Source organism: Dendroctonus ponderosae, unplaced genomic scaffold (assembly GCF_020466585.1).
Source record: "Dendroctonus ponderosae isolate FM_Combo_2020 unplaced genomic scaffold, Dpon_F_20191213v2 Dpon_F_20191213_7, whole genome shotgun sequence".
Classification (NCBI taxonomy): Eukaryota; Metazoa; Arthropoda; class Insecta; order Coleoptera; family Curculionidae; genus Dendroctonus; species Dendroctonus ponderosae.
The window spans coordinates 4009515-4034890 of NW_026018916.1; the positions used below are offsets into that span (position 1 = coordinate 4009515).

At 42.6% G+C, this 25376-nt stretch overlaps 4 protein-coding genes across 6 annotated transcripts; 3 read left to right on the forward strand and 1 right to left on the reverse strand.

Annotated features, from left to right (window-relative positions):
• Positions 1-63: 63 nt before the first annotated feature.
• LOC109546264 lies at positions 64-18897 on the forward strand. 2 transcript variants are annotated; one of them, XM_019917167.2, is made up of 16 exons: positions 64-278; positions 369-456; positions 515-547; positions 1368-1438; positions 1509-1570; positions 1618-1656; positions 16826-16883; positions 16939-17061; positions 17114-17258; positions 17315-17342; positions 17395-17484; positions 17544-17723; positions 17775-17947; positions 18000-18193; positions 18245-18304; positions 18363-18897. In XM_019917167.2, the coding sequence occupies exons 1-16, from the start codon at positions 143-145 to the stop codon at positions 18692-18694; spliced, it is 1812 nt and encodes a 603-aa protein (XP_019772726.1). In that variant the 5' UTR covers positions 64-142; the 3' UTR covers positions 18695-18897. The 2 variants fall into 2 exon arrangements, with proteins under 2 accessions (XP_019772726.1, XP_048523987.1); XM_048668030.1 differs by having other exon boundaries at positions 200-278; positions 351-456.
• Positions 6543-16817, forward strand: LOC125505081 (dynein axonemal heavy chain 7-like). Its single transcript, XM_048668029.1, has 4 exons — positions 6543-6760; positions 6818-7364; positions 7419-9937; positions 9987-16817. The coding sequence occupies exons 2-4, from the start codon at positions 7154-7156 to the stop codon at positions 16542-16544; spliced, it is 9288 nt and encodes a 3095-aa protein (XP_048523986.1). The 5' UTR covers positions 6543-6760; positions 6818-7153; the 3' UTR covers positions 16545-16817.
• Positions 18732-22295, reverse strand: LOC109546266 (sideroflexin-1). 2 transcript variants are annotated; one of them, XM_019917170.2, is made up of 10 exons: positions 21959-22261; positions 21305-21385; positions 20547-20743; positions 20369-20495; positions 20077-20222; positions 19947-20022; positions 19710-19795; positions 19526-19653; positions 19286-19470; positions 18732-19031 (listed from the first exon to the last, which is right to left on the reverse strand). In XM_019917170.2, the coding sequence occupies exons 3-10, from the start codon at positions 20735-20737 to the stop codon at positions 18966-18968; spliced, it is 1005 nt and encodes a 334-aa protein (XP_019772729.2). In that variant the 5' UTR covers positions 20738-20743; positions 21305-21385; positions 21959-22261; the 3' UTR covers positions 18732-18965. The 2 variants fall into 2 exon arrangements, with proteins under 2 accessions (XP_019772729.2, XP_019772728.2); XM_019917169.2 differs by lacking the exon at positions 21305-21385 and having other exon boundaries at positions 21959-22295.
• Positions 22296-22872: 577 nt separating this feature from the next.
• On the forward strand, positions 22873-25287 carry LOC109546265 (solute carrier family 35 member E1 homolog). Its single transcript, XM_048668031.1, has 5 exons — positions 22873-23239; positions 23528-23736; positions 23798-23923; positions 24069-24308; positions 24371-25287. Exons 1-5 carry the CDS (start codon positions 22915-22917, stop codon positions 24575-24577), a joined length of 1107 nt encoding a protein of 368 aa, XP_048523988.1. The 5' UTR covers positions 22873-22914; the 3' UTR covers positions 24578-25287.
• Positions 25288-25376: the final 89 nt, after the last annotated feature.

Genomic DNA, 25376 nt, shown 5'->3' on the forward strand with positions numbered 1-25376 from the left:
TCCTTCCTTAGATTTTACAGTTTTATAATAAACGGCCATTGTTTCAACCAGCCTAATTTCTGAGGTGATTGAGGCCTCATCAAGTCATATTGACAATTTATCAAAGTAATTTTTTCGTGAAATTCTGAGTTTATTATCGAAAATGTCGCGATTGCCGACGTTTGGGGGTAAAAAACCTACCATTAAAACTACTTCGACTGTTACCAGTCGAACAGCGGCTGGAGGCTCTAAAACGACGACAACTACTCAAATTCGAGAGTTATTGCCTTGTGCGAGTGGTAAGTAAGGGGTTGTTAGTTAAACCTGAGCAATTGGAAGATTTTCTACCAAACGCAAAATTAGGCCTTCAGCATGAACATTGTTTATAGCTCAACCGAAAGCAAAGGGAGGCTGCCAGCCGGCATGTGCCTCAAAGTCTGCTAGAGCTCAACAAGAAAGTGCCGCCGTGCCCGCAGGGTATCAAATTTTACGCAATTGTTTAATTTTTTTATATCTGAGTCTGAACGCTTTTTAGCCCGAGGCAAATTCCCAGACCAGGAGCTTCCAGGCAAGTAGTTGCGTTTCACATTTTCTATTTATGATGTGTGAATCAGAGTGAACTATAGAGAAAAGTGGAAATTTGGAAAACAATATCCGTTTGCTTTGGTCAGCAAAGCCATCAGCAAGCTTCATGAAACGGGTTTTCATTCAATTCGGACGAGAAAATGTCTTAATTTTTCTTTACAGTTTAAGTTTTACAGTTTAGGTTTACAGACACATTTTTAACAGAAGTATTGAACTCTTTGATTGTGCGATGATAATGGTCTTTCTATTCATGCTGTCTCGTCATATCAGGGTGTTGTTAGAGCTCTTGTCCCAGCCGCAGATCTTTGCCTCTCTGGTACTTCTCTTTTTGTCCTGTAGGGACTTTAGAGACTTTGTCCTTTATTATCTTGAATACCTATATCAAAATTCTTCTTTAACTTTTTGTTAAGTGTTGTTTTTGTTAAGTTTAAGTTAAGTTAAGTGTTTAAAGTGTAAAATTTCATTCGATCTGTAATTTTGATAATTCTTGCCGTTGTTAAGTTTTTAGAGCTCGCTCGTCCGTTAGTGTTTTCTTTAGTATGGTTCGATTGTCCCATTTTATTTCCTATTATTCATTTCTGAAATATTCTTACATCTTTTTGCGGATTTTTGTTCTTTTTCATCCCCGTCTGCACTATCTTGAATGTTAATACTTTTTGCATCGCGCTCTATTTTTACAGTAGTTTTGACTGTTACCTTTCCAAAGTACCTTAGATTGAAGAATGAACTGAAGATAGAATGAGGCATAAACAATTTTCAATTCTTCAATTGCAACGGATACAAATTTGACTTTATTTAAGCAGAATTCAAGCGCCCGGCTATAGAATGGCAACGTCGGCACCTAGACCTAGAGAAGGTTTTCCACCGGGAAGAGGTCAGCATCGGATTAATTTACGGGAAAGAAACTGGTTGAAATTAGGCAATTAATCTTAAGTATTTACTAGCGCCTCAGCCTGGACAAGCTGGATGCTCATCCCGTGCAGGCACAGGAATACCCAGATGCGGAGTGAGTAAAACGCAAGAAAAAAAGCTTTTGTAAATGCGGATTTTTAGGGAGGCTCAAGGGCTGACCAAAATGAGTTGGCGGAAAAGGTAAGAACTTTAGCGTTACCTAAATGAAAATGAACCCACTGACTGGTTTGGAATCGCCTTGGCGCTATTGATCCAACAAGTTGGGGTTTTATAACGTTCAAGTAAGTTGAGACTGGTAATTGTTAACGGGGAAAATGGCCAAAAAAACCATTGCAAAAAATCACAACAGACCCTCATTGGCTGTTGCCGACATACCCTTTCCACTAGACTTATCAAAAGAATTATCGTCGATTTTCGACATTCAATCGCGGCAACGCGAGCGCATTTCCGCTCATATTTGCCGAAATATCCGCAAAACCAAACTAAGGGCCTTGGAGAGAATGGGCCAAATGCACGCTCTTCCTGCAGCATCTGCAAGCGGCAGGGAAATCCGAAAATTGGCTGAAGACTCTCCAATAACCGACATGTCCAGGTAATGGGCGCTTGTTCGCGCTCTTCTACTCACGTTGGAGTCGGGAAAGGTTTCAGGAAAAGTGCATCAGGAAGCGAATTCAATGTTCCGCTTTGGAGAAACGATTTCCTCAGATTGTGGCGGAGATTATGAAGGATACCAAATTGCAGTTTAGGCAAGTTACCCATCGGGCTGGCCTTAATTTAAAGGTACCTATTTACCTGCAGGGTTTTGTATACTTTAATAACCCAAAGCTCGGAATTTAGGCCTGGGTAACACTGTGTTGAGTGGCGCTATTGAGTTGTTGCCGCTCTCTGAGTTAACGAGTCATTTATTAAAGCTTAACGAGACCCGAGACTGGAATTTGCACATCTAAAAAAAAGCCCATCAACATTTTTTCTGAGCAACGTTTTACTACTTTGTTCAAGCAACTAAAAAAAGTTATCTAGATTCTCCCAGCAACAGAAGTGAGTCCAAAGAAAGTGTTTTCTTGTAAAATCGATCTCTTAATTTTTTTCCATAAAAGATTCAGTTTGCCAGTATTTTACAGTAAAACGTTAGGAATAACGCGGTTTTTCTGTTTAGAGACAGTGTTGTTTAGAAATATTGATCTAAAAGTGAAGACATCCCAGTTTCCAAAAGTTTTCCAGTTTTCAAAAATAAATAATTACAAAGTTTCGCTTTTTCAGTTCGAGAAAAATACCCTCAAATAATTATTAGGTTTTTGTCCATAATTCGAAGCTGCAAAAGGTTTTCTTTAAAAAAAAAGCCGTTAAGGAGGCAAGTGTTCCAATAACATTTATTTTATAATTTTTCAAAGAAAATACCTGAATATTGTTAGTATTTTAACTAAATAACAATGCGATTTTTGCGTAGAAATAATTACTTAATAGACTTTGTTAAAACTGAAATGACCTGACAATTTAAAGAAACTTTAAAAATCTTCAGTGCGATGAGCGATGAACGGCGCATTTTATAAATAATTTTTTGTAAACTTTTGCTGGTCGTTTTTTCAAGATAATCCTACTTATTTTCTGTAAAAAACGGAATTAAATTATTTGATTTTTGTGTCAAATTCAAAGCTGAAAAGAGTTTTCTAAAGTTCCTTGCAACCGATGAATGAGGCGAAATTTCTAGCAAAATTAATTTTGTAATTTTTGGCTGAAAAGACCCCATTATTGTCAGAAAATCAGAAAATAATGGTTTTTTGCATTTTCGATTCAGATTAATTGAACCTTAATGGTTTTCCGAAAAAAACGGGAGAAATTTATTTCCGTTTTTGTGACAAATTCAATGCTGAGAAAAGTTTTTTAAATAGTTTTACAAAGCTATAAATTTATCTTGTAATGTTTCGCGTAAAAGACCTAAAGATCGTCAGTATTTTTAAGTGAAACTTTACAAAAAGAGCGTTTTTGAGTAGAAAGTAAAGCAAAAAAAATTTCAGTTAAAACTAAAAAAAACACATTTTTTCTTCAGAGGTATGGAGGTGATGAGATTTCTAAATAGTCTGTTATAGACTTTCGCTAATTCTGTTAATTTTTTGATAGCAAATTATTTGATTTTTGTTCCAAATTCGAAGCTGAAACGGGATTTTAAATTTAAATTTATTTCATATTTTTGCTAAAAATAACTTAAGATTGTCAGCATTTTCAGGTAAAACTTTATAAAATTGAGTATTTAGAAGAGGAACTTGGCGCACCAAGCCATTTGCGCCGCACTGCGCTAACTCCTTAAAATTCACTGAGTTACCTAGGCCTACTATGACGTACTACTATTAAAAACTTTCGCTTTTTCAGTTCGGGGAAATAATTCTGGAAAAAAACCCAGAAATAATTATTACGGTTTTGTCCATAATTCGAAGCTGTAAAAAGTTTTCCAAAAATGTCTGCGAAGCGATTAAGAAGGCGAGTGTTCCAATAAAATCTATCTTATAATTTTAGTAATTAGTAATATCTAGTAATTTTTTGTAAACTTTTGCTCTCTGGCCCTTTCTTCAAGATAATCTTAATTACTTTCGTTAAAAAGTGAATACAATTATTTGGTTTTTGAGCCAAATTCGAAGTTGAAATGGGTTTTCTAAAGTTCCGTGCAAACCGATGAATGAGGCAAATTTTCTAACAAAATTAATTTTGTCATTATTGTCAGAAAAGAAGGAACTCATCAGAAAATAAATTATTTTTGCGTTTTCGATTAAAAACTTTTAGTTTTGTGATCGGTGTTGGAGAAAACCTTAATTAATGGTTTTCGGGGAAAGACGGGAGACATTTATTTTCGTTTTTGTCCCAAAATCGACGCTGAAAAAAGTTTTTGTAAAATTTGTACAAAGCTATAAATTTATCTTGTAATTTTTCGCGTAAAAGACCTCCAGATCGTCAGTATTTTTAAATGAAACTCTACAAAATAGAGCGTTTTTGAGTAGAAAGTAAAGCAAAAAAATCAGTCAAACCCAAAAAAACACATTTTTTTAACAAACCTTACAGTCAGAGATATCCAATCAATCTGTTAAAAACTTTCGCTTATTCCGTTCGTTTTTTAATAGAAAATGATTTGATTTTTGTTCCAAAATTAGAGGCTGAAAAGGGATTTCAAATCTTTTCACAAAGCGATCAAGGATTCTAAATTTATTTCATAATTTTTTTGGCTTTTGGAAACGTTGGCAAATTACGCATTTAGAAGAAAGAGTGACTTGACTAAAACCGGAAAATTCCGAAATTTTGAAGAAATTTTAAAAATATTATTAATAAATGGCCCCTAAAATAAATCTCAAAACAAGTGAAAAAAAGTCATCAACATTTTCCTAGCAACAGAGCTGCGTTACTGCGCCGGTGCGTTGGGTTGGCGCACCAAGCCATCCTCCTCAACACCTAAAAATTCACTGAGTTACCCGGGCCTATCGGAAATTCTTCTCAAACAATGAGAAAGTTCAAAGCTAGTTTTGGGGCTTTGAACTGTCTATCTCGCTCATCACTAATTTCGGGCTTAGAAGAAAAGTCTTCCTGTCCGCAAACCACCTTTCAAGCCATTTTTTGACAATATTGTATTAAAGATAAATAATCCTCCAGGTTAGAGAACATCCCCGCGAAGGCTTTTCAGTAACATGCTACAAACATTTGGGGAGAACTGAAAATTACGAAACATTCTTGCGCGTTAGAAAACAGCTTGAAATGCGCTGGATTCTGCACTGTGACCTCATGAGGCGTTTCCTAAGGGAAGGTGTCTTGGGGTTGCCTTTCCAGCTGTTTAAAATCCAGCTGCCGAGAATTTTCGCTCTGGATGAGCTGCAAAGTTTGTTTAATGAGGTAACAATGCCCATTAACAAAGCCTAAGCAATAGAAACAGTTAAAATTCCACAGGAAGTGCATTCTTCAGCAGTGATTCTGCATGACTTCCGCAAGCGAATGATCAAACTTGTTGACGCAAACCCTGCGTGCAAGAAAGGTTTATCCAAATTCCTGCCTGCTTGCACTGGCTTGTTTTCCATTTATGTAAGCGCCTGCATAAAGCAGACGATAGAGCACATAGTGGACTTTACCGGATCTGCACGTGCGGCTCCTTTTTTGAGGCTCTATGCAACTTTTGACCAGAACATTGACCTCCATCCCAATAAAAATCAGGTAAAATGTTTTCCGTTGGAACATGCTGGGTTTTTAAGGGGTTTTCAGGTGGTTAAAGCTTTCCATCAATTACTGGACGATCTGGTCAGCGCCGGTCACGACCTGAATGTAATGGAAAAGGGCGTCATCAAAGGCTCGAGGAAAATTTCCTTAGGTTTAACGCAGGAATTTATCCACAATTGCAAGCAAGATATTGCTGAGAACATCGCCCGGCTTTATGAGCCGATTCTGAAGTATTTGAGCAAGCTTGAGGGGGATTTCTGCGAAATTTACCCGGATATCAACTCGGCCAATAAGGGGCGCAGCATTGACTTGATGTTTGAGGATGGATGCCAGAGAATCCAGTTTTTCAAAAAGTAGTTGCGACCCTTGCTGGAGTTAAAAACAATCCATTCTATTCTATTGTAGATTCCTTAGCAATGTCGATCATCTCCCAGATAATGAGTACTTCGAAATAGGGCAGGTTGATTTAACCACGTATCGGCAGACGTTGCACTCAAGCTTGAAGTGGCTTCTGGACTCGATTTTCCAAAATTTATCCGCCCAGCATTTGTGGGAAGTCAACGACATTTGCGAGAGCTTCCAACTGATCAAGGCTCGAGCCAACCAAAAGCCGTTTACCACTGAAGAGTTGATCGAAACTGGTAAGTCTTGAGATCAGCAGCTTGAAGTTGCTCAAAGGGGCTTTTAAGGTAAGTTTATGAGCTGGGTGAAAAACGAGCAACTGGATCAGTTAACTGAAAGAGTGCAGGCTGCTTTGAGCTCTCTGTGCAACATCATCACCTTGGGTCTACTGGATGAGGAGCACATGAAGAGGAACTCTGAAGGTAAGTTTCGGTCTTTACCTTAAGCTCTTCTGCATGGATTGTTCCCAGCTCTAAACTGGCTGGATGAGGTGCTGCCAATCATTGAGCAGCACTCGCTCACATATGAGCAGTTGAAGTTTGAAGCCGAGGAGAAATTGCAAAAGGTGATTGAGGACATTTCTGTGCTGATCACTGACACCTATCCTCTACTAGTGATTTTGGATGAAATGGACGATATTAAGCTAGCCAGGAAATACCTCAGCCAAATCACCCTGCACATGAGCAAGATAAAGGTGCAACTCCCATCCAGCGCCCTTTTAAGCTTTCACTAAACCTCCCCAACTCTACAGCATATCCAGTCCCGAATCGAGTGGATCAACAAGGAGGAAGTCTGCCTAAATTTCCCCCAATCCAGCTATGCGGACTTCGAAACCTTGAAAGACTACGTCTATCCGTTTTACCACCTTTTAAAGCTAAGCTTGGACGTTCAGAAGCACGTCTCTGTGTGGCAAAACGGCCAATTCGATCAGCTGGACTTTGAAAGCGCCAACTCCAAGGTGGACAAATTCGGTGCCGAGTTGGGAAAGGTTCAGAAAAAATACCGAAAGCGACTCAGGCAGGCGCAAGATGAGAATTTGCCCATACGGTAAGACTATTCAACACCAGAAATGGTTTGAAAGTGGTCGATGTTCCTCATAAGATTCAAGGGAACCGTGGATGATCCAGACATTTTAAACTGGCCCGCCCCTTTGAAGCTGTGCGGAATGTGCCTGAATATTCTGCAGGAATTTAAGCCATCATTGACCATAATGCAGATCATGTGCAATGATGCCTTGCGGCCCAGACATTGGAAGGCCATGTCCGAAATTGCTGGGTTCAACTTGATGCCCAATGCTGGTAATTAGGCTGAAAGATGGTTGGTTTCGCACTACAAATTCCGTTGGGTTGCAGGGACCACTTTGAGGAAAATGGTGGAGTTTGACCTCAAAGGCAAGCTGCAGGAATATGGCATAATTTCCACTTGCGCCTCCAAAGAGCAACAGCTACTGGAGCAGCTGACGTCCCTAAAGGTTCAGTGGAAAACCGTAAACTTTACCATCAAAGCAAAAAAATCCACTCCAACTCTAGAAGAGTTGAATGATATAGAAACTTTGGTAGAGGACCACGCGATCAAACTCCTGAATATGAGAAGCTCAGTTTTCGTTAAGCCCTATGAACGGGAGGTTTTGGAGTTTTCAACCACACTCCAAAGGATTTCGGCGTTTGTCCACGACTGGAAAGTGTTTCAGAGTGCCTACATGAAACTCCTTCCGGTATTCCAGCTTAAGGACGTCTGCTGCAGCATCCCAAAACAGGCAGAGCTTTTCCAGACGTGCCACAGATTTTTCCAGGAAATCACCAAAAAAACCTCCGAAACCCCTGCAGTGCTTCACCACATTTGCCAAACAAATATTGTCGAAGACACCAAAATCTCCCTGCTACAGCTCGAACACGTGCAGAAGGGGGTCGATGCCTATCTGGAAGGTATCAGGGTAAAATGCCCCAGACTGTACTTCATATCCAATCAAGAGACAATCACACTCATGGCCACTGATTGGGAGTTTTGCGGCGGGAGTTTTCTATGGAAACTGTTCCCTGGCGTTGATTCCTTGGGGTTTGGAAGCTCTAAGGAAGTTATCGCTTTCAAAAGCCGCCAAGGTGAAGAAGTGCGTCTAAGACGCCCGATAGATCTGAGCACTGTGGAGAGCACCTTCAACCAATTACAAGCCGCAATGGTTGACAGCCTCCAGCAGATCGCTGCGGATTGTTTCAAAGTCTACAAGAAATTGCCCGTTAGGGACTTGGTGCAAAACTACCCGCAGCAAGTGCTGCAAGTGATGGCGCGAGTCTTCTGGACCGACCAAGTGGAGAACGCCCTCAAACTCTCCCATAACATCAAGCTGCTGATCTGCAAGCAAAAGCTGGAAAGCTCCATTGAAGAGAAAATTGCTCTTATCAACAGCAAAGTAAACCAGTTGGAGAGGGTTGTTTTGAGGAACCTACTAATCAGCGACTTGAACAATAAGTATCTACTCAGCTCTTTTGTGAAAGACGGTTTGGTGATAGACCACACTCACTTTGAGTGGCAAGTGCAACTGAGGTACTACTTTCAGAGCTCGTTGTGTTCAGTCCGAATGCTGAAACATTCCCTGGATTATGGCTATGAGTATCTGGGAAATAGCGAGCAAATTGTGCTCACGCCTCTAACTGATCGCTGCTTTGTTGCTTTGCTCAGCGCGTACTTTTCCAGCTGTTTTGGCTTTGTCCGGGGCAAAATTCACTCAGGAAAAGCCAGCACAGTTCGAGCCCTAGCAGAGGCTTTAGGGAGGCTGTTTTTGAGCTTCACCTGCCTTGGAAGCATGGATGCGGAGCCGCTCCTTCAGCTGCTAAAAGGCGCTGTTCAATGCGGCGCCTGGATCACCCTCAAGCACTTCGAGCAGCTGAAAGTGGAAGTTCTTTCAGTAATTTCCCAAGATCTTCTAGGAATAATCGAACTGAAGAAACGAGACCACTGCAGCGCGAAAGATTGCTTTGTTGTTGGGCAGTTGTCTACCGGGAGAACTGGAGTTGAATTGCCTGAGAATTTCAAGGTTTTATTCAGGACCTTCACATTGACTCAACCAGAGTTGGGAGCAGTTCTAGAGGGTCTCCTTGCTAGCAAGGGCGTGAAAGACTGCAGGCGATACTCCAGGCTGATTAGCCACTGTTTTGCCCTCTTAGAGGATGCGCTTAGCAGCGAAAGGCAATTCAGTTTCAGGCTGGGCGAAGCCAAAAAGTTGCTGGAGATAATTGAGGAAATTGCCTCCGCCAACCGACCTGAGGAGTTTTGCAGCATACTCTGCCAGAGCCTCAACGGGGCCTTTATGCCTTCGCTCAACTGCAGCGATCAAAAAATCTTCTCGCAAGTTCTTTGGGAGGTTTTCCACGAATCTGCTCCCCCAGCTCAAAGCTTTGAGGTTGATGAGGACATCAACCCGGTGAGCAACCAGGACTTCAACCGGCGTGTTTCTGATCTCTTTGCCTCTATGCAACGTTCTAGATCAGTGATTCTGTTAGGGAGGCCGTTTACTGGCAAAACCAGCGTGTTGAAAGCTTGCGCTCGCTTATTTAAGAGGCTCAATAGCGCGGAAGTTGAACTGCACGTTTTCAACCCGAAATGCCTCGATTACCAGGCCCTGATCGGGCATGGGTCGACAGACAAGAATGTTAGATGGATTGATGGCGTTTTGCTCAGAATCATCAGACAGGCCGGTTTGGGGGCAAGCTGGATACTGCTCGATGGTTGCATAGAGGAAAGCTGGAACAAAGGACTGTCCAGCGTGGTGGAAGATGGCACGTTGTGTTTGGAGTCGCTGGAAAGCCTGAAACTGAGTGAGAGCTTGAGGTTTATATTTGAGACCATCTGCTTGAAGAACGCCAGCCCTTCTATGGTAAGTGTTTCGTAAATTTCCCTATGTGCCCCCAACCCATTCATTTTAGGTATCGGGCAGCACCACAATTTACTTTCCCCCTGAAACGCTACCCTACACCTCTTTGCTGGAAGCCTGGATCAAAGCATGTCAGTCCCACTGGTTTTTGGAGCATCGCACTCAAATAGAAGAAATATTCAACTGGTTCCTCCCGCCCTGTTTAGAAGCATTTAAAGCGCCAGGCTTGGACAAGCTTTGCGATGTGCCAGACAATATTCTGGTCCAAAACACCATCGCGTACTTCCAACTGATTCTAGACGATGCTAGTTTGAACGTGAATGAAGATCCGAAGAACCTGCAGGCCTGGATCCATGCCACCTGCCTACAGGCCGGAGTGTTGGGATTTTCGGCTAGCTTATCGGGCGAGAGCCAGCAGAAGTTTGATGAGTTTTTCAAGTGGCTCTGGAAGGGCCAAAATCCATCGCATCCTTATCCCAAAGGCCTGGATCGGCTGGAAGTAGGCATTCCACCTGAGGGCGTTTTGCTTGATTACTGCTACCTCTACAAGCAGCGGGGCGCTTGGAAGCTCTGGGCGGATCTGCTGAAGAACGAGAAAATCGAGCTGCCCAATTTCGTCCCCACTGTGGACAGTGTGAGGTGCAACTTTCTTCTGGAGCTGCACATCAAGTACAACAGGCGCTTTCTACTGGTAGGGCCGAGGGCCACTGGAAAATCGCTGATCTTCAAAAACAGCTTCCTGAATCGCCTGCCGGAGGAGAAGTTTGATAAAGCTCTCATCACAGCAGGCAGTCACTTGAGTGCTGATTTCCTCCAGAAGTTGTTGCATGGCAAATTGGTCAAGAAGCACAGTGGGATTTACGCCCCCAGTGCAAACAAGCGCTTCATTTGCTTCCTGGACGACTTGCATTGCTGCCCAAAGTCTGGCAGCACCTTTGAACAACTAAGGCAGCAGCTGGATCACAACCAGTGGTGCGACTTGAAGAGCTGGGAAAGTGCTTCTTTGGAAGCCACGAATTTCATGATTTCCTTCAGCGGTAGCGGTTTTCCAAAAAGGCTGTTAAGGCACTTCAATCTGTTTGCCATCAACCAGTTGAGTGAGGAGAATGTTTCCAGAATATTCCTGCAGAACTTGACGCAGGCCTGGAAGAAAGCGGCACTGCCCAATGACGTGGTAAATGCGGCCAATCTCTTGGTGGGCGCGTCGCTGCAAGTCTACAACCGCTTGGGGATGCAGATGAAACCCACTTTGGCAAAATTCCATTATCTCTTTGACATCAACAGTCTGTCCACGGTGTTCCAAGGCTGCGTCCTTTTGAGGAAGGACGTCTACGATGGTAACAAGAAAATCTTCGTCCGGCTGTGGGCGCACGAGGTTTTCCGGGTGTTTGCAGATCGGATGTTTTTTGAGGATGTTCACCGTTTATGTGCCCTCATCAAGGAGAGCGTGGCTGCAAATTTCCCTGCGGAAGATTTCCAGGAAGTTCTTGGCGACCTGCCCTTCAACCGGCTGTTTTTCGCAAGTTTCCAGGATAGGAGCTACGATGAAGTCAAGTTTCAGCTGCTAGAGGAAAAGTGCTTGCAGTCGTTGCAGGAATACAACAGCAGGGTCAAGCCCCAACTTGATTTGCTGCTGTTCGACTACGTTCTGGAGCATCTGGCGCGTTTGCTCAGACTATTAGCCATTCCCAATGAAGGCGCCATGCTGATTGGATTGCCTGGATATGGGCGCCAGTCGCTGGTAAAATTCGCAAGTTTTATCAGCAAACGCGAATTTTCCCAGTCGGAAAGTGCCGGCAAATTTTGCCAGCACAAGGAGGAATTTAAGAGCGTGATGAGATGCTGTGGTGGCATCGGGAGTAAGTGGGTGTTTTTTGGCGCTGGCCAGGACGAGCTCCTCGGCATAGTAGACCACTATATAAGAGATGGCGATGTGACCGACTTGTATGAGCCGGAGGAGAAACAGGAGCTGCTCGAGCTGAGCCGACTGGCGGCTCAAGGAGGCAACAGAAATCTGGAAATCAGCTCCCACAAGGTTTTCCTGTATTTTAACCGGAAATGTCGCGAAAATTGTCATGTGTTTCTGTCCGTAAACCTGGAAGGGCTAAGGGCGAGACTACTCGCCTACCCCTCATTGGCCACTCGCCTTAATTTGATCCTCTGGAACGATTGGCCTGAAAGTGCTCTAACATTCATCTCAACCCAGGCCATGCGCAACGTACATCTGGAAAACGGGATTAAAGAACGCGCTTCGCTGGCTGCTCAACATTTTTACCAGTCGTGCCAACGCTTGGAGCTTCTAAAGGGTTGCGTCACTCCCAAGGCCTACTTCCACTTCCACGAACTCTTTGTTGGATTGCTAGAGGAAAAACAGAAGCGGCTGACAAAGAAAAAGGAAAAATTCCAGCAGGGCCTGGCCAAGTTGTCCTACGCGGCCAGCCAGATTCTCAACATGCAACAAGCTCTGGCCGAATATCAGCCGCAACTAGAAGAAATGACCGAGAACGCCGTCAGCATGACCGAGCAAATCGCTCTGGAAACGCTCCAAGTGGAAAAGGCCTCCGCCCTAGTGCGGAAGGACGAGAAAACGGCCAAAGAACAAGCGGCAGTAGCGGAACTTTTAAAGTCCGAGTGTGAATCCGAGCTGGCGCAAGCCATCCCCATTTTGGAGGACGCAATTTCCGCCCTAAACACCCTCAAGCCCTCCGATATAACTTTGGTAAAATCCATGAAAAACCCTCCTGATGCCATCAAACTAGTGATGGCTTCAGTGTGTGTGATTAAAGATGTTAAGCCTGATCGAATTCCCGATCCCAGCACGGGGCGCAAGTCGCTCGACTACTGGGGGCCCTCAAAGCGCATTTTGGGAGACATGAACTTCCTCCAGACCCTGAAGGACTTCGACAAGGACCATATCAAGCCCGAGGTGATGGTGAAAATCCGAAAAGACTATCTTCCGCATAAGGACTTCAAGCCCCATGTGGTTGCTAAAGCGTCCAGTGCAGCTGAGGGTCTTTGCAAGTGGATCATTGCCATGGACATGTACGATAGAGTGGCTAAGGAAGTGGCGCCGAAAAAGGAGAAACTCAATAAAGCGGAAAGGGAGTATGCAAACACGATGATGGTGCTGAATCAGAAGAAAGAGGAAGTGGTCCGGATTGAAGAGAAGCTGGCGCAGCTTCACGGGCTTTTGGAGGAGGCCACCAGGAAGCAGCGAAAGCTGCAAATTGAGGTGGACATCTGCAATAAAAAGCTGCAAAGCGCTCAGAAGCTGATAGGGGGCTTGAGTGGGGAGCGGCTCAGATGGACCGAGGCCGCAGAAAGCCTCCAAAGCCACTATGAGGTTCTCGTTGGTGATCTGCTGCTGTCCAGTGGGATCATTTCCTATCTAGCTCCACTTCACAAAAAACCGCGACAAACAACACTCAAAGAATGGCAAAGACATCTGCAAAAAAACAACATTCCCTTGAGCAGCGACTTCCAGTTTGCCTCAGTCCTTTCCAATGATGTGGAAGTTCAGCGATGGATGGAATTCGGCCTTCCTGCCGACTCATTTTACATAGAAAACGCCGTAATTTTTGGCAACTCCAAGCTGTTCTGCTTGCTTCTGGACCCCCATGCTGAAGCCCTGCAGTGGATCGCCAACTTAGAAGCCTGCAATAATCTTACGATCACTGAATTTACTTTCAATAACTGGCTGATGACCCTCGTTTTCTGCCTAACTAAAGGAAAAACTGTGCTGATTAAGGACTGCAAAGGGGAGCTGCCTACCTGCCTGCATCCCTTCCTATGTGGGCAAGGCCTGATGAACCCCCTGGATGGCCAGAGGGTTGAAATCCACCACCTTTCTAGAGTCTACATTGTGTGCTGCAACCCCAAGACAAATTACCCTAGAGAAATCACCAGCAGATTAACTACGATTGATTTTTCGTTGACTTTCCAGGCTCTAGAGGAGGACGTTTTGAGTACGGTTGTGGCGATTGAAAACCCGAATATTCGGAAGCAATCCAAGGAGCTGACGCAGCAAAATAAAGCCAATAAGGCCGAGCTGAAGGAGCTGGAAGCGAAAATCCTTAGCACTTTATGCGAGAGCCAGGCGGACATACTGGAGGACGAAGACAGCATTCTAAGATTGGATAAGTCCAAGGAACTAACCAAGCTCGCCATGGAAAAGCAGGCAAAAACCAAGCAACTAGCTGAATTAATTCACGAAGTTAGATCCAAGTACTCCATGGTGGCGAAGCATGCTGCCTGTCTGTTCTTCTGCATCAGCCACTTGAGTAAAGTGCACCATATGTATCAGTTTTCCGTCAAGTGGTTTAAAAACCTATTCTTTATTTCAATTTTGAATGCGGGAAAGTCGAAGGATTTCCAGACTCGCTGCCAAAATCTTTGTAGCACTTTTACCTTCGATCTGCACCAGAGCGTCATCAAGGGGATTTTTGAAAAACACAAACTTCTCTTCACTTTCTGGCTTGCCTTGCAAGTGCTTGTCAACAACGGCGATGCTTCTGAAGAGGAGGTGGCGCTGTTTTTTCAATGGGAGAGCTTGGAGGCTGCAACTTTTCGAGGAGAAAAGCCTGGATGGATTGCGCAGCCCATATGGCTCAACTTGCTTAGGCTTGAAAGTTCGCAGCTCTTCAAGGGTGTTGCCCAGTCGTTAATTGAGAACCCTTCCGAGTGGAGGAAATACTGTCAAGGTATGCACCCTCCAAAACAGTTTCACAGGCTGAGCATAGTGGGCAGAATTATTCTGGACCAGGTGTTGAAGCCCGAAGAGACTTTAATCCAGATTAGAGCTCTGATAAAATCCAGTCTAGGTGAACGCTTCTTGACGCCAATTGGATTGGATATGCAGCAGACCTTTAGCGAGTCCTACAACTTGCTGCCGATATTATTCATCCTAACTCCCGGCCTGGACGTGCTAAAAATCCTGCAAAACTTCGCCCTGGTTAAGGGAGAGTTGCATAATTTCCATCACTTGAGCCTCAGCGAAGCGAACTGCTTCAACGCCGAAGAACTGATTGAACAAGGCCGGAAATCTGGGTCTTGGATTCTTCTGCAGAACTGCCACTATACAGGCGAGTGGCTGTTTCAGCTGGACCAACTGCTGAAGAGCATGGATTTTGAAAATACCTGCGAAAACTTCCGGCTCTTCCTCACCAGTAGTGATAGTTCAGAGTTTCCTTTGGAGCTGATCCAGAATTCCATCAAAATCGTTGAAGAGCCGCCGGATAGTTTAGGAAGAAACTTGCTGCGCATCTACAACAACCCTCCCTTAATAGGTAAGGGATTTTTCTATGGCTGTCCTGGTAAGCAGGAAGTATTTTCCAGGCTCCTGTTCGCTTTATGCAACTTTCACACTTTGCTCCAGCAGCGGCGTAAGTTCAGGAACTGGAATGTGATGTGGAGGTTTGAGGAGGCAGATCTTGGGCATTCATTGGAGCTTTTGCGGGAGAGTGTTAACGAGCAAATTTGCCTGTTTGAGAAAGTTTACTTTGTTATTGGCGAGTGTATTTACAACGGGCATTTGGGCAGCAACCATGAAAAGAGTTTTGTTCTGGAAATGCTCAAGACTTGTGTAAGCGAGAAGGTTCTGGGAAAAAATACAGGACAGTCTAATGGAGGTCGGATTCAGACTCTCCCCAGCAAGAATGATCGACGCGACTATTTGAGGCACATTGAGGGCCTGCCAGAGCAGGAGGCAGCTGATTCGCTCTATTTGACTGAGCATCAGTTAGCCGAACAGCAGTTATTAACAATCAGGAATTTTTCGGCTACTGGTTCCCAAATGCTTCAAACTCGACAGCCAAGTAGTAGGAACCATAAAGGAACTTTTGCCTCTGTAGACGAGCTAATCGAGCTGATTCCAGCAAACATCCAAAAGAAGTTTGTCGAAGACTTTCTAACCAGAGAAAGTCGTATGTATCGCAGGCTTTTGGAGAGAATCCGGGCAGATTTGAGGCATCTGAAGTTGGCATTGCAAGGAGACTTGGAGCTGAGTGATTCTTTAGAGGACATTGACTTAAATATCTTGCAAAACACGGTGCCAAAGGCTTGGCTGAAACTGTGCTACCCCACTTTGGCCAGTCTGGCACAATTTGTAAAGGACCTTTCGGAAAATGTGCGGTTTTTGGAAAATTTCACACCAAACACCTATTTAGTAAGAGCGCTTTTCTTTCCCCGGGCGATTTTGGCTTTCACCAAGCTAAAGTATGCCAAGGAGGCGAAAGTTATGCCAGAAAACATCGATTTCCTCTATAAAGGGCCGATGGACACAGACGCTGGAGAATTTAGTGAGTTTGCAGCTGTTTTTAATGGGGTTTTTCTTATGGGGGCCCGATGCGATCGCCACTGTGGATTGGTTGAGTTAAACCCGGCGACTTCCTACAGTCTACTGCCTTCAATAATCATCCAACCTGCTGTGTTGGATGAAGGAGCTTTAACTAAGGGTTTGAAATGTGGACTATTTAAGACTGAGCCTGGCCTGGAAAATTTGGCGCTTCCAGGCGCTGATAACTTTGTATCATTTGTTAAATTGCGGTGTGAAAATGGGAGTTTCTGGGCAAAAAGGGCTGTATATTTAGTGGGCGAAGTACCATCAGCCTAACGCTATATCTGGATGGATTTTTGTGCCATTTCTCCTTGGTTTCATTAATGTGTTTTTAGAAACATTTCTTTTATTAACTCTCGTGTCTAAATTTAGATGAATATTTTTTAGATAATAAATTAACACAAATAAGTTAACCAGGTAAGTGCCCAAGGCCTATAACAAATCAAATGTACAATTTCTACTTGATTTCAACATCAAGTTCAGTCAGTTGGTTCATTTTCCATCAACGCTGGAAACGGCTGAATTGCCACACTGTCTTCTAATTAAATTTCTTTAAGAAAAACCGGGAAGCTGCCCAAGAGATGTTCAACATGTCCAGCGCCGAGGTCCCTATGCGTAAGAGAAACAACACCAATATTGAACAATCTTTTGCAATTCATCAATATTCCAGTGGAAGGTCAAGTCGGGCATCAGCTATTAGAAAGATCGATTGCCAATCGAGGCCAAAAAGTGTTTGCCCAGTCGAGTCATCGTCAAAAAGTCCAGGGACAAAATGCGGTGAAAACCCCGGCAGGTACTTCAAGGCTCTGAACATTAAAGAAACATTCCTGATGTTTCTTCTATAGGAATGGAGCGGCTGCTTCAACAAACTTACAGCGAAAAGCGAGTGGAACGCGACGATGTGGCGGAAAGAGTGGTGAAGAACTTCGCTATAACCGACATGGATGATAAAGCCGGAGGCACCAGGGTTACCATCAGCGAGCAGCAGCTGTAAGTCCCACTGTCCAAAAAGGCAACATTTGAGCTGAAAATTTCTCGTGTTTTAGAGACCCCGACTATGGACTGTCTTCAGAGGTAAATTGAGCAACTTTTGCTCTACGAGGGCACTTATCTCAAACCTCTTTAGGGCAAAGACGTGGTTACCGTGAAGGAAACTGTGTCAGTCACCCCTTCATACACATCGACTGCTAGAGAAGTGGTTCATGAAGTGATTAAGGTATTCAGTCACCTTCGCACACACAGCGGTTGAAAATATATCCAACTTTCGGTCCACAGCCTAGGGTTCAGATCAGCCCGAGTGAACTGGCCAATATGGTTGAAGAAGAAACGCAAGATGTAGAAAACACCTTAAAGATGGTCCCTCCGGATCTGACCTTCCAAGAGGATCGCTACGCTTCGAAGAAGCGACTGCAGAAACTGAGGCTAACCACCGAATCCATATTATTGCTGGAAGAAGTGAGCCACCAGAACTTTCAAGTGCTGCTATAATCAATAACTTTTTAACAGTCTGTAGTAAATCCGGTGCCAACAGCAGATGAGGCCCTGACTGAGACTCCTCCAGAGACACTGGCCAACATTATGCATACAATAGAGAGCGGCGTCACTCCTGAATGCGATCCCGATCAAGTGTTCCACACATTGTTTGAGGAGAAATCCACCGAACAATCGGTGGTTTTGAGGTAATTTGCCCTCTACCAGCGAGAAAATTGACAACTTAAAGCCATTGATCAGTTCGATCGGCCCGGGACCTTTACAAGACGTTGTAGTTCCGCAAGTTCTCTCCAAGAACATCCACAAAGAGTCAATGACTCCAGACCTTACGGATCTCACTAACATCTACAAGAATGTCACTGACGCTAAAGACTGGCCACCCGTCGATATTTTTGCCTCTGTTATGGATGATGAAGCAAAGTCGCCGAAGAAAGGTAATAACGATGGAACTTACCGATGAATTAATTATTAATGCGTGGTTTCAGGAATAAAATCCCGGCCGTTCAAGCCACTGCAGGATGAAGAAATGCCTTGGGCTGAAGAAGGTGAACCGAAACAAATCAACTGTTCAACTTCATTGCCAGTGATGTTATTTCTAAATAGATTTGGAGCCCTTGGTGAATATAGTGGGAGCTGAGCCGGCTGCAGTGCTGGAGCCGTTCAACATCCATGAGCTGGAGTCGTCCGGAAATCTGGAAACTGAGCTCTCGCACGGGATTGAGTATTTCGTGGAAGCTGATCCAGTCCAGTATATGTCCAGAGTGCAGCTGCGCGGCTCCCAGCCGCCCTCTTGGTTTCCAGGCTACATCTACGCTTTGCCCGAATTCGCAGACGTAGTAAAACTGGCTAGAAATCCCGATGAAGTGTTTGCTTCCAGCTGGAAGTCCTGCCGCCCGAAAATAATCCCCGACAATTCCATATCGGTCCTGCATTGAGCTTGCAGAGAAAAAACCCGCACCAGTAACACGCAAATTTTCAAAACAAACTTTTATTTAAACCTACTTAGTCTCCTTTGGAGGCCCACCTGAAGCTACATGCAAGAAAAGCGCGAAGTTGGCAAACTATTTTAATTGCTCGAAATTTGAGGCTCAAATAAATTATCTGAGTGGTTCATCAGGTACTACATATATTGTCCTGAGACTTGAGTTGTTCTTAAACTAATCAATCATCAATGTTAGATCTGATCTGATCTGATCGATATTGCATTTACAGGCCCTTGTTGAAAAATACTCGGTCGATTTTGCTGATATCCTGCTCCTTTGCAACTTTGTCCTGAAAATTCAATTGAACTGATTACGCAAAGCCTTGATGGAATGAGGAAACTTGGATGAATGCACAGTTTATTATGGAGGAAGAGTGAATAATGCACAGTGAATAAGGACTGGCGGGTTAGGAGCGCACCGGAATATGCAGGATTCTGCTATAGAAAACGTATTTGGGGGCGTTGCAATGATGCGTTTTGTGCAGTTTGCACTACAAAGGGAAATTTCTGGATTCAGTTTCCATAGCGCTAAGTGTTTTTTTACCTTGAGCTCGTCTTCCAGCCTGAAAAAGGGCAAGCTGGCCTTTTGCTTGAAGAGGGCGCAAGCCAGCGGGGTGGCAAAAGTGAGGCAAATGCCCAGAACGCCCAGCGAAATGGGCAGCGCCAGCCAACGGTACCTGCTTAGAGTGCCGCGCTTCTCCAGATAATCCATTACAACTGGAGTTAGCACTAAAATTCCAAAATAAAATACTAAACTTGCTGCTTGAAGAACTTCCAAAGTTACCCATTCCAGGCATGGCCATGGCGATCCTGCTCAGGATGACCTGCCCAATGCCGTACTGCGCCGCCACTGTAGAATAGCCCAATTTATTGCCATTTGCATCAAAGACTGGGGTGCCGTGTTTTAGCTCCCTGAAAACAATTGCAGATTTCTGGACTATTTATCACTTTACTGCCCATTTACTCACTGAGCTCGCATCATGGGAATATTGATACAATTGGCGGCTGCCACTGCTGCAAAAGGCACCAGACGTCCCACCAAGGGCGGCATCTTCTGCAGCACAAAAATCATTCATTGGCTTCTCGCAATTCTAGGAAGATCGGGAGTTTTCAATTATTTATATCTTTGGTTTTTATCATATAATTAGTCTGGGCCTTAATGGGGGTAGAAACTTCTTGCACCTTGATCACAGCAAAGTACTTACTTTAACTAAAGCGTTCAGCCCGAGTGCTGTGCCCACCGCTCCTGAGGTGGCAAATGCGTAAGAGGTAAGAATCTGTCTGAAAATTAGGCAAATTTAGTCTGCAGGCGATGGGAGAGGACGGTGTGCCTACTTGTCTGTTTGGACGATGTCGCCACTTCTGTTAGTGTAATTGACCAGGGCGTTGAAGGACTGGTTGAGCCATTGCCAGAAAACCACTGCTGGCGCTGTTTTGTAGAATGTGATCATTCCGCCTGTTATAAGCATGTTCATTGGAACCTGAAATACACTCAATGACGCTATAAGATTCTACTCATTGGCAAGCGTAAGAGCGTAGTTAGTGTTTAGTTTTCAAATTGCGCTCTTCAAAACTTAAGAGTAAAACCAGATAATTTGCCGTTCCGTTTATAACGTTATCTACGCACTTGAGCAGACATTCGTCCAATCAACACCATTTTCTCTCCAGTATCTGGATGAAAAGCAGAGTCGTAAAGGGTTTTGGCGCGCCACAAATCCTCTTCACTGGTTCCACTTGGCAACTTTTCTCCGCATCTGCAACAGTTGGTTGGATTGAAGTGCAACCAATTTGAATTCCTGGATTACTTGTATGAATGAATCAAGCACTTGGCCTCATCCAATTTTCGGCTGCTCACGAACAAGTTCAAGGGATTGGTGGTTTGAAAGAAATGCTTGGCCCGCCCCATGTAGAACTCCTGATCATAGCGTGGCTCATCCAAGTTGATTTTTTTGCTAGTCACACAGGCGCAGTCCGATTGCACTTTGCTTTCGCACATTTTTACCTGCAATTACCTGGAGATTAGTTTGGAGAAAATGCCACAGCATATACTGATATCAGCACTGTTAACTGAGCTACAACGAAAATGCCTTGATGTTTTATGGATTTTTCTAGTGAATCTCTTTACATAATCAAGAATCTATTCGGTCAGAATCTTCAAGACAATGAATGAGGTTTTATTTTAACATACTTAGGCACAATAATAATTTCACTGAATTTTTAAATTTTGATATGTTTTTTTGTGCAATTTTGCAGATTAGTTCTTCGGCTATTATCTCAATATGCTGCAATCTTGTTAATTTTGAAGATAACGCAATGATTGAAAAAGCAAATGGTCAATAAAGAGGAAGTTTCAAAAGGGTTCACTACATTTTGGTTTGTTTCAAACAAAACTGTAATGTACAGAGCGTTTCAAAAAAATGAACAAAAACATGGCTCAATGTTGTGCTCATTATTTGCCAGGGAAAATTTTGAATCCACTGTTTCTCAGCTTGAAATAGTATTCCACACATTAAGCTATAAACTGAAGAAAAAAAATGCTTGAACTTACTTGAACTATACTTACTTTGAACTTTATCAAAAAAAGCGGCACACCAGGTTTTTTGGAACTGAGGAAGGTGGACGGGTGGTATAAAATTTTCTTTTACTAAGACAAATTAGGAATAGTTATACGAAATAAGAAGTAATAATGGAAAATAAAGCAACAGAAATAGCAATACGCACTGAAGAAATATAATAGTAGGCAAATAGGACCAAGATGTGTAAGATAATAATCGTGGCTGAAAAACTAGCGAGAATTCTTCACTTACTCCAGAAATACCCTCTTTGGAGCTGCAGCATCCGGAAGTCAAATATTCTTAAGACCCAACGGCACTTAGAGGAAAAGCGACGGACTTTAAGCCAATTTATTTATTATAATTTAAGTGCGTTGCGTGTGATTCTCTTCGGTTTTTTGCGCGTAATTCCTTAACATTCAGAAACTAGAATAGCATCGGTTTTTCGGACATTTTTGCATTAGAAACTCATTCTTCATATTCATGAATAATAAGTACGCGAAAATTGATGTTAATTGTACAGGACGCAATTGTTGAGGCACCTTCGATGCTTCTAGCCAAGGATAAACTAATAAAAATTTGGCGCATTTTGGAAATTCCACACAGCAGGAATTAATATGAGTTTAAATGTAGGCAATTTCCACAAATACAAGCTGGTTCTTTACCTGATACTGGAGCGCTTGACCAACACTGTACTTGTGTCCAAATCCTGCTTACGGATTATTCGTTATTCGAAATCGACTTATTGTTTAATACTACTGAATTTTTGCCCCATAAACATCACTGTGAATGATGTCAGATTAGCGTAATTTTTAGATTAGAACAACAAATCGACCACCCGACCTCGTTGCTTAATTGTGCGACACTTTATTTGGTAAAAACTGAACACATTGCAAGTAGCAATCTAATCGTATGCTTATCTTAAGGTTACAAGCTGAAGCTGAACTGTGGTTTATTTTTTTTATAGTATTCTCGCTGCCGGGGTTTCTGGATTGCGCCAGAATGCGAAACAGACCTGTTTTTCCAAAGGCGCTTGATCTGGATTATTGATCCAGGTTTCATTGATTAGGGGCTTACTCAGTATTACGCGTCTTACAGGAGAAAATATTAAAAAGTGCGATATTTTTGCAGAAAGTAGCAATTTTGTTATATAGTTTCGGCCATTTTTCGATAAAGATTTAAGCTGCAAAGCCCAGTTTTTTTCTGAATTTTTAGAGCATTTAAATATGCATTTGGGTTCATGGGTTGTGCATTCATGTCTGAATTCGCTAACAAATCTGCGGTCAAGTGTAATGTATTTTTTACAAAAAGACGCACATCATTATAAAGTTTGAACAAAATCCCCTCGGCACACGTAAGTAAAAACGCATAAAATTACAATACCATCAGAGTTTAGTAGATATTTTTATGAAACTACCCACTTGATCTTTTTGCTGTTATTTGAACGCCAATGTAATAAAAAAACAACGTTATTATTCGTGTTGTAGTTTTTCTGGTACTCTGCAGCATTGCCAGATGTAAGCCCAGCATAAATCGCTCACGCCCATCAATGACTTTGATTGAAAGCTGACAGTAAAAGCAAGCGTCAAAATGTCAGTTTGTTGCCAGTTGCCAGCATAACATGGCACACAGTAAACGTAGCAGAGAGATCTGCAATGTTTTATTTTTATGTGTGGCATGGTACATTGTCAGCTCAACGAATAATGTTATCGGTAAAACTGTGCTCAACGAGTTTCCATATCCGCTGACCATGACCATGGTCCAGCTGCTCAGCATTACCATTCTCAGTGGACCCCTTTTCAATTTGTGGGGCATTAGGAAGTATGTGGACATTTCTTGGAACTACTACTGGAAATTGATCGTTCCATTGGCTTTCGGCAAGTTCATGGCCAGTGTGCTTAGCCATGTGAGTATTTGGAAAGTGCCAGTTTCTTATGCCCATACAGGTAAGCTTGGCCATATGTTTGGTTCACTTTCTAGGATTCCTATATTGCTTCCAGTGTCGTTTTATGGCCGTTTCATTGTCTTATTGTTTTACTACAATTGCCAGATACATTCATTTAATCCACAGCTTAGCTAATGGCATTTTGTGTGTGATTTATATCTATTGTTACAAAGTATTACAGGGATTATAGAGATTTTGTCCAGGTTCTTGATAGCGGTTTGTTTCACTTAATCTCTTGAGTTGTTACTGTTCTTTTACTGATCTAATTTCATAGTTTTTTTCTTTGCAGTTAAAGCGACCATGCCCCTGTTCACCGTGATTTTATCCAGGCTAATCATGGGCGAAAAGCAAACACTGAAAGTGTACATCAGCTTAATTCCCATTATTGGGGGAGTTGCTATTGCCACACTGACCGAGATTAGCTTCAACATGGTTGGATTAGTTTGCGCTTTAATCTCGACTGCTGGTTTTTCACTTCAGCACATATTTTCCAAAAAAGTAGGCCCATCTCGATATTGCCTAATTACTTAGGGGTTTACATCTGTATAATTCTTTTTAGGTATTAAAAGACACCAAAGTGCATCATTTACGGCTGCTCCATATCTTGGGAAGGCTTGCCTTGATCATGTTCTTACCCATATGGCTTTATGCAGACTTTTTAAATGTGATCCAGGACAAAGCTAAGGTAAGTGTACATCGCAAAAGCTGCATCTTGTTCCGCCTTCCACAGTTCGAAATTGGTGAAAACACAAGGAAACCTCCAATTTGTATTTGCCTCTCTAATTTCCTCAAATTCAATAGCTTCCTTTAATTAACTTCTTTTCTTCTAGACTTATCAAAACTACCGTATTATTATTCTGCTTTTCCTGGATGGAGTGTTAAATTTCCTTCAGAACGTCATAGCCTTTAGTGTTCTTCACATGGTTACGCCGCTCACATACGCTGTAGCCAATTGCAGCAAACGGATATTTGTGATTGGACTGTCCCTTTTTATTCTTGGAAACCCCGTAACTTCCATGAATGTGCTGGGAATGTTTATGGCGATATTCGGGATGCTTTACTATAACAAGGTAATTCGCATTGAGGGCTTCCACTTGATGTTTTGGTGTTTCAATGGTGTTTTCCTCTGCAGGCAAAATACGACCAGAGACAGGAGGAAAAGGAGTCGATCCTGCCTTACGCCCATGACTGGCAACAGGATAAAATCGCTTACCCGATTACTCAAAACGGGACTAAATACACGAACGGATTGAGTAATGGTGAACTAAACAATTTGAATAATAATTTCAGTTACAATTCAAGGACTATACGGTCGAAAGGCAACTTGTTGCTGTCGTAGGAAAATTCTGTGTGTTTAGGTGTGCTTTTTGAGCTGTTGACTAATGTTTAAGGTAAGCATTGTGGGAATGGTTTGTTTCGTCTTGATGGGATTTTGCGTTAGATCAATTGAAATGATAAGCTGGTACTTAAGCAAACAGTTGATATTTACAGTTCATGCTCAAGGTACTAAAGTTAACTACCTTAGTAGCTAGTCGAAATAATGAAGATTTAGTGCTTCTAGTATACATAATGTACATACAATTATTTATTCAGTATTTTAAGTGACAAAGCCATTAGTTTTTTATTTTTGTTTTTTGTGTACAGTGTGCACGATGAAAGGAAGACATTGATTTCAAATTTAAGCCGCAACATTTTCGATTTCTACTCCTATAAGTTCTGAATAGTTTTTCCAGTAACAATTTTAGTAACGAGCTAAACATTTCCTTAAAAAAGGCTCGATGTGTTGCCAATTTTTTCTTGTTGCTCTGTTGTTTTTCCTTAAGCCTGCGAATATTAATTGGTCTTTTCGCATAAGCAGTAAATGTTATGAAAATAGTTTCATAAGGAAAACATTTAAATAAGTTTCTGAATAAATATGAAATTGTTCCAAGAGTAAAGAAGCTTTTTTTTGGATGAAATCGAAAACAGTTAAAGGAAGAAACAGTCAACATGTTTTCAAACCCTAACTTTGGTTGACGCTTGAGTCTTAAACCTTTTATGAAAAATCATCTTAAAGCGCCAATAAAATATGTAACTCGGCTACTAAATTCATTACGCGAACATTTTTAAGGTTCCTTTGCAATAAAGTTTAATTCAGA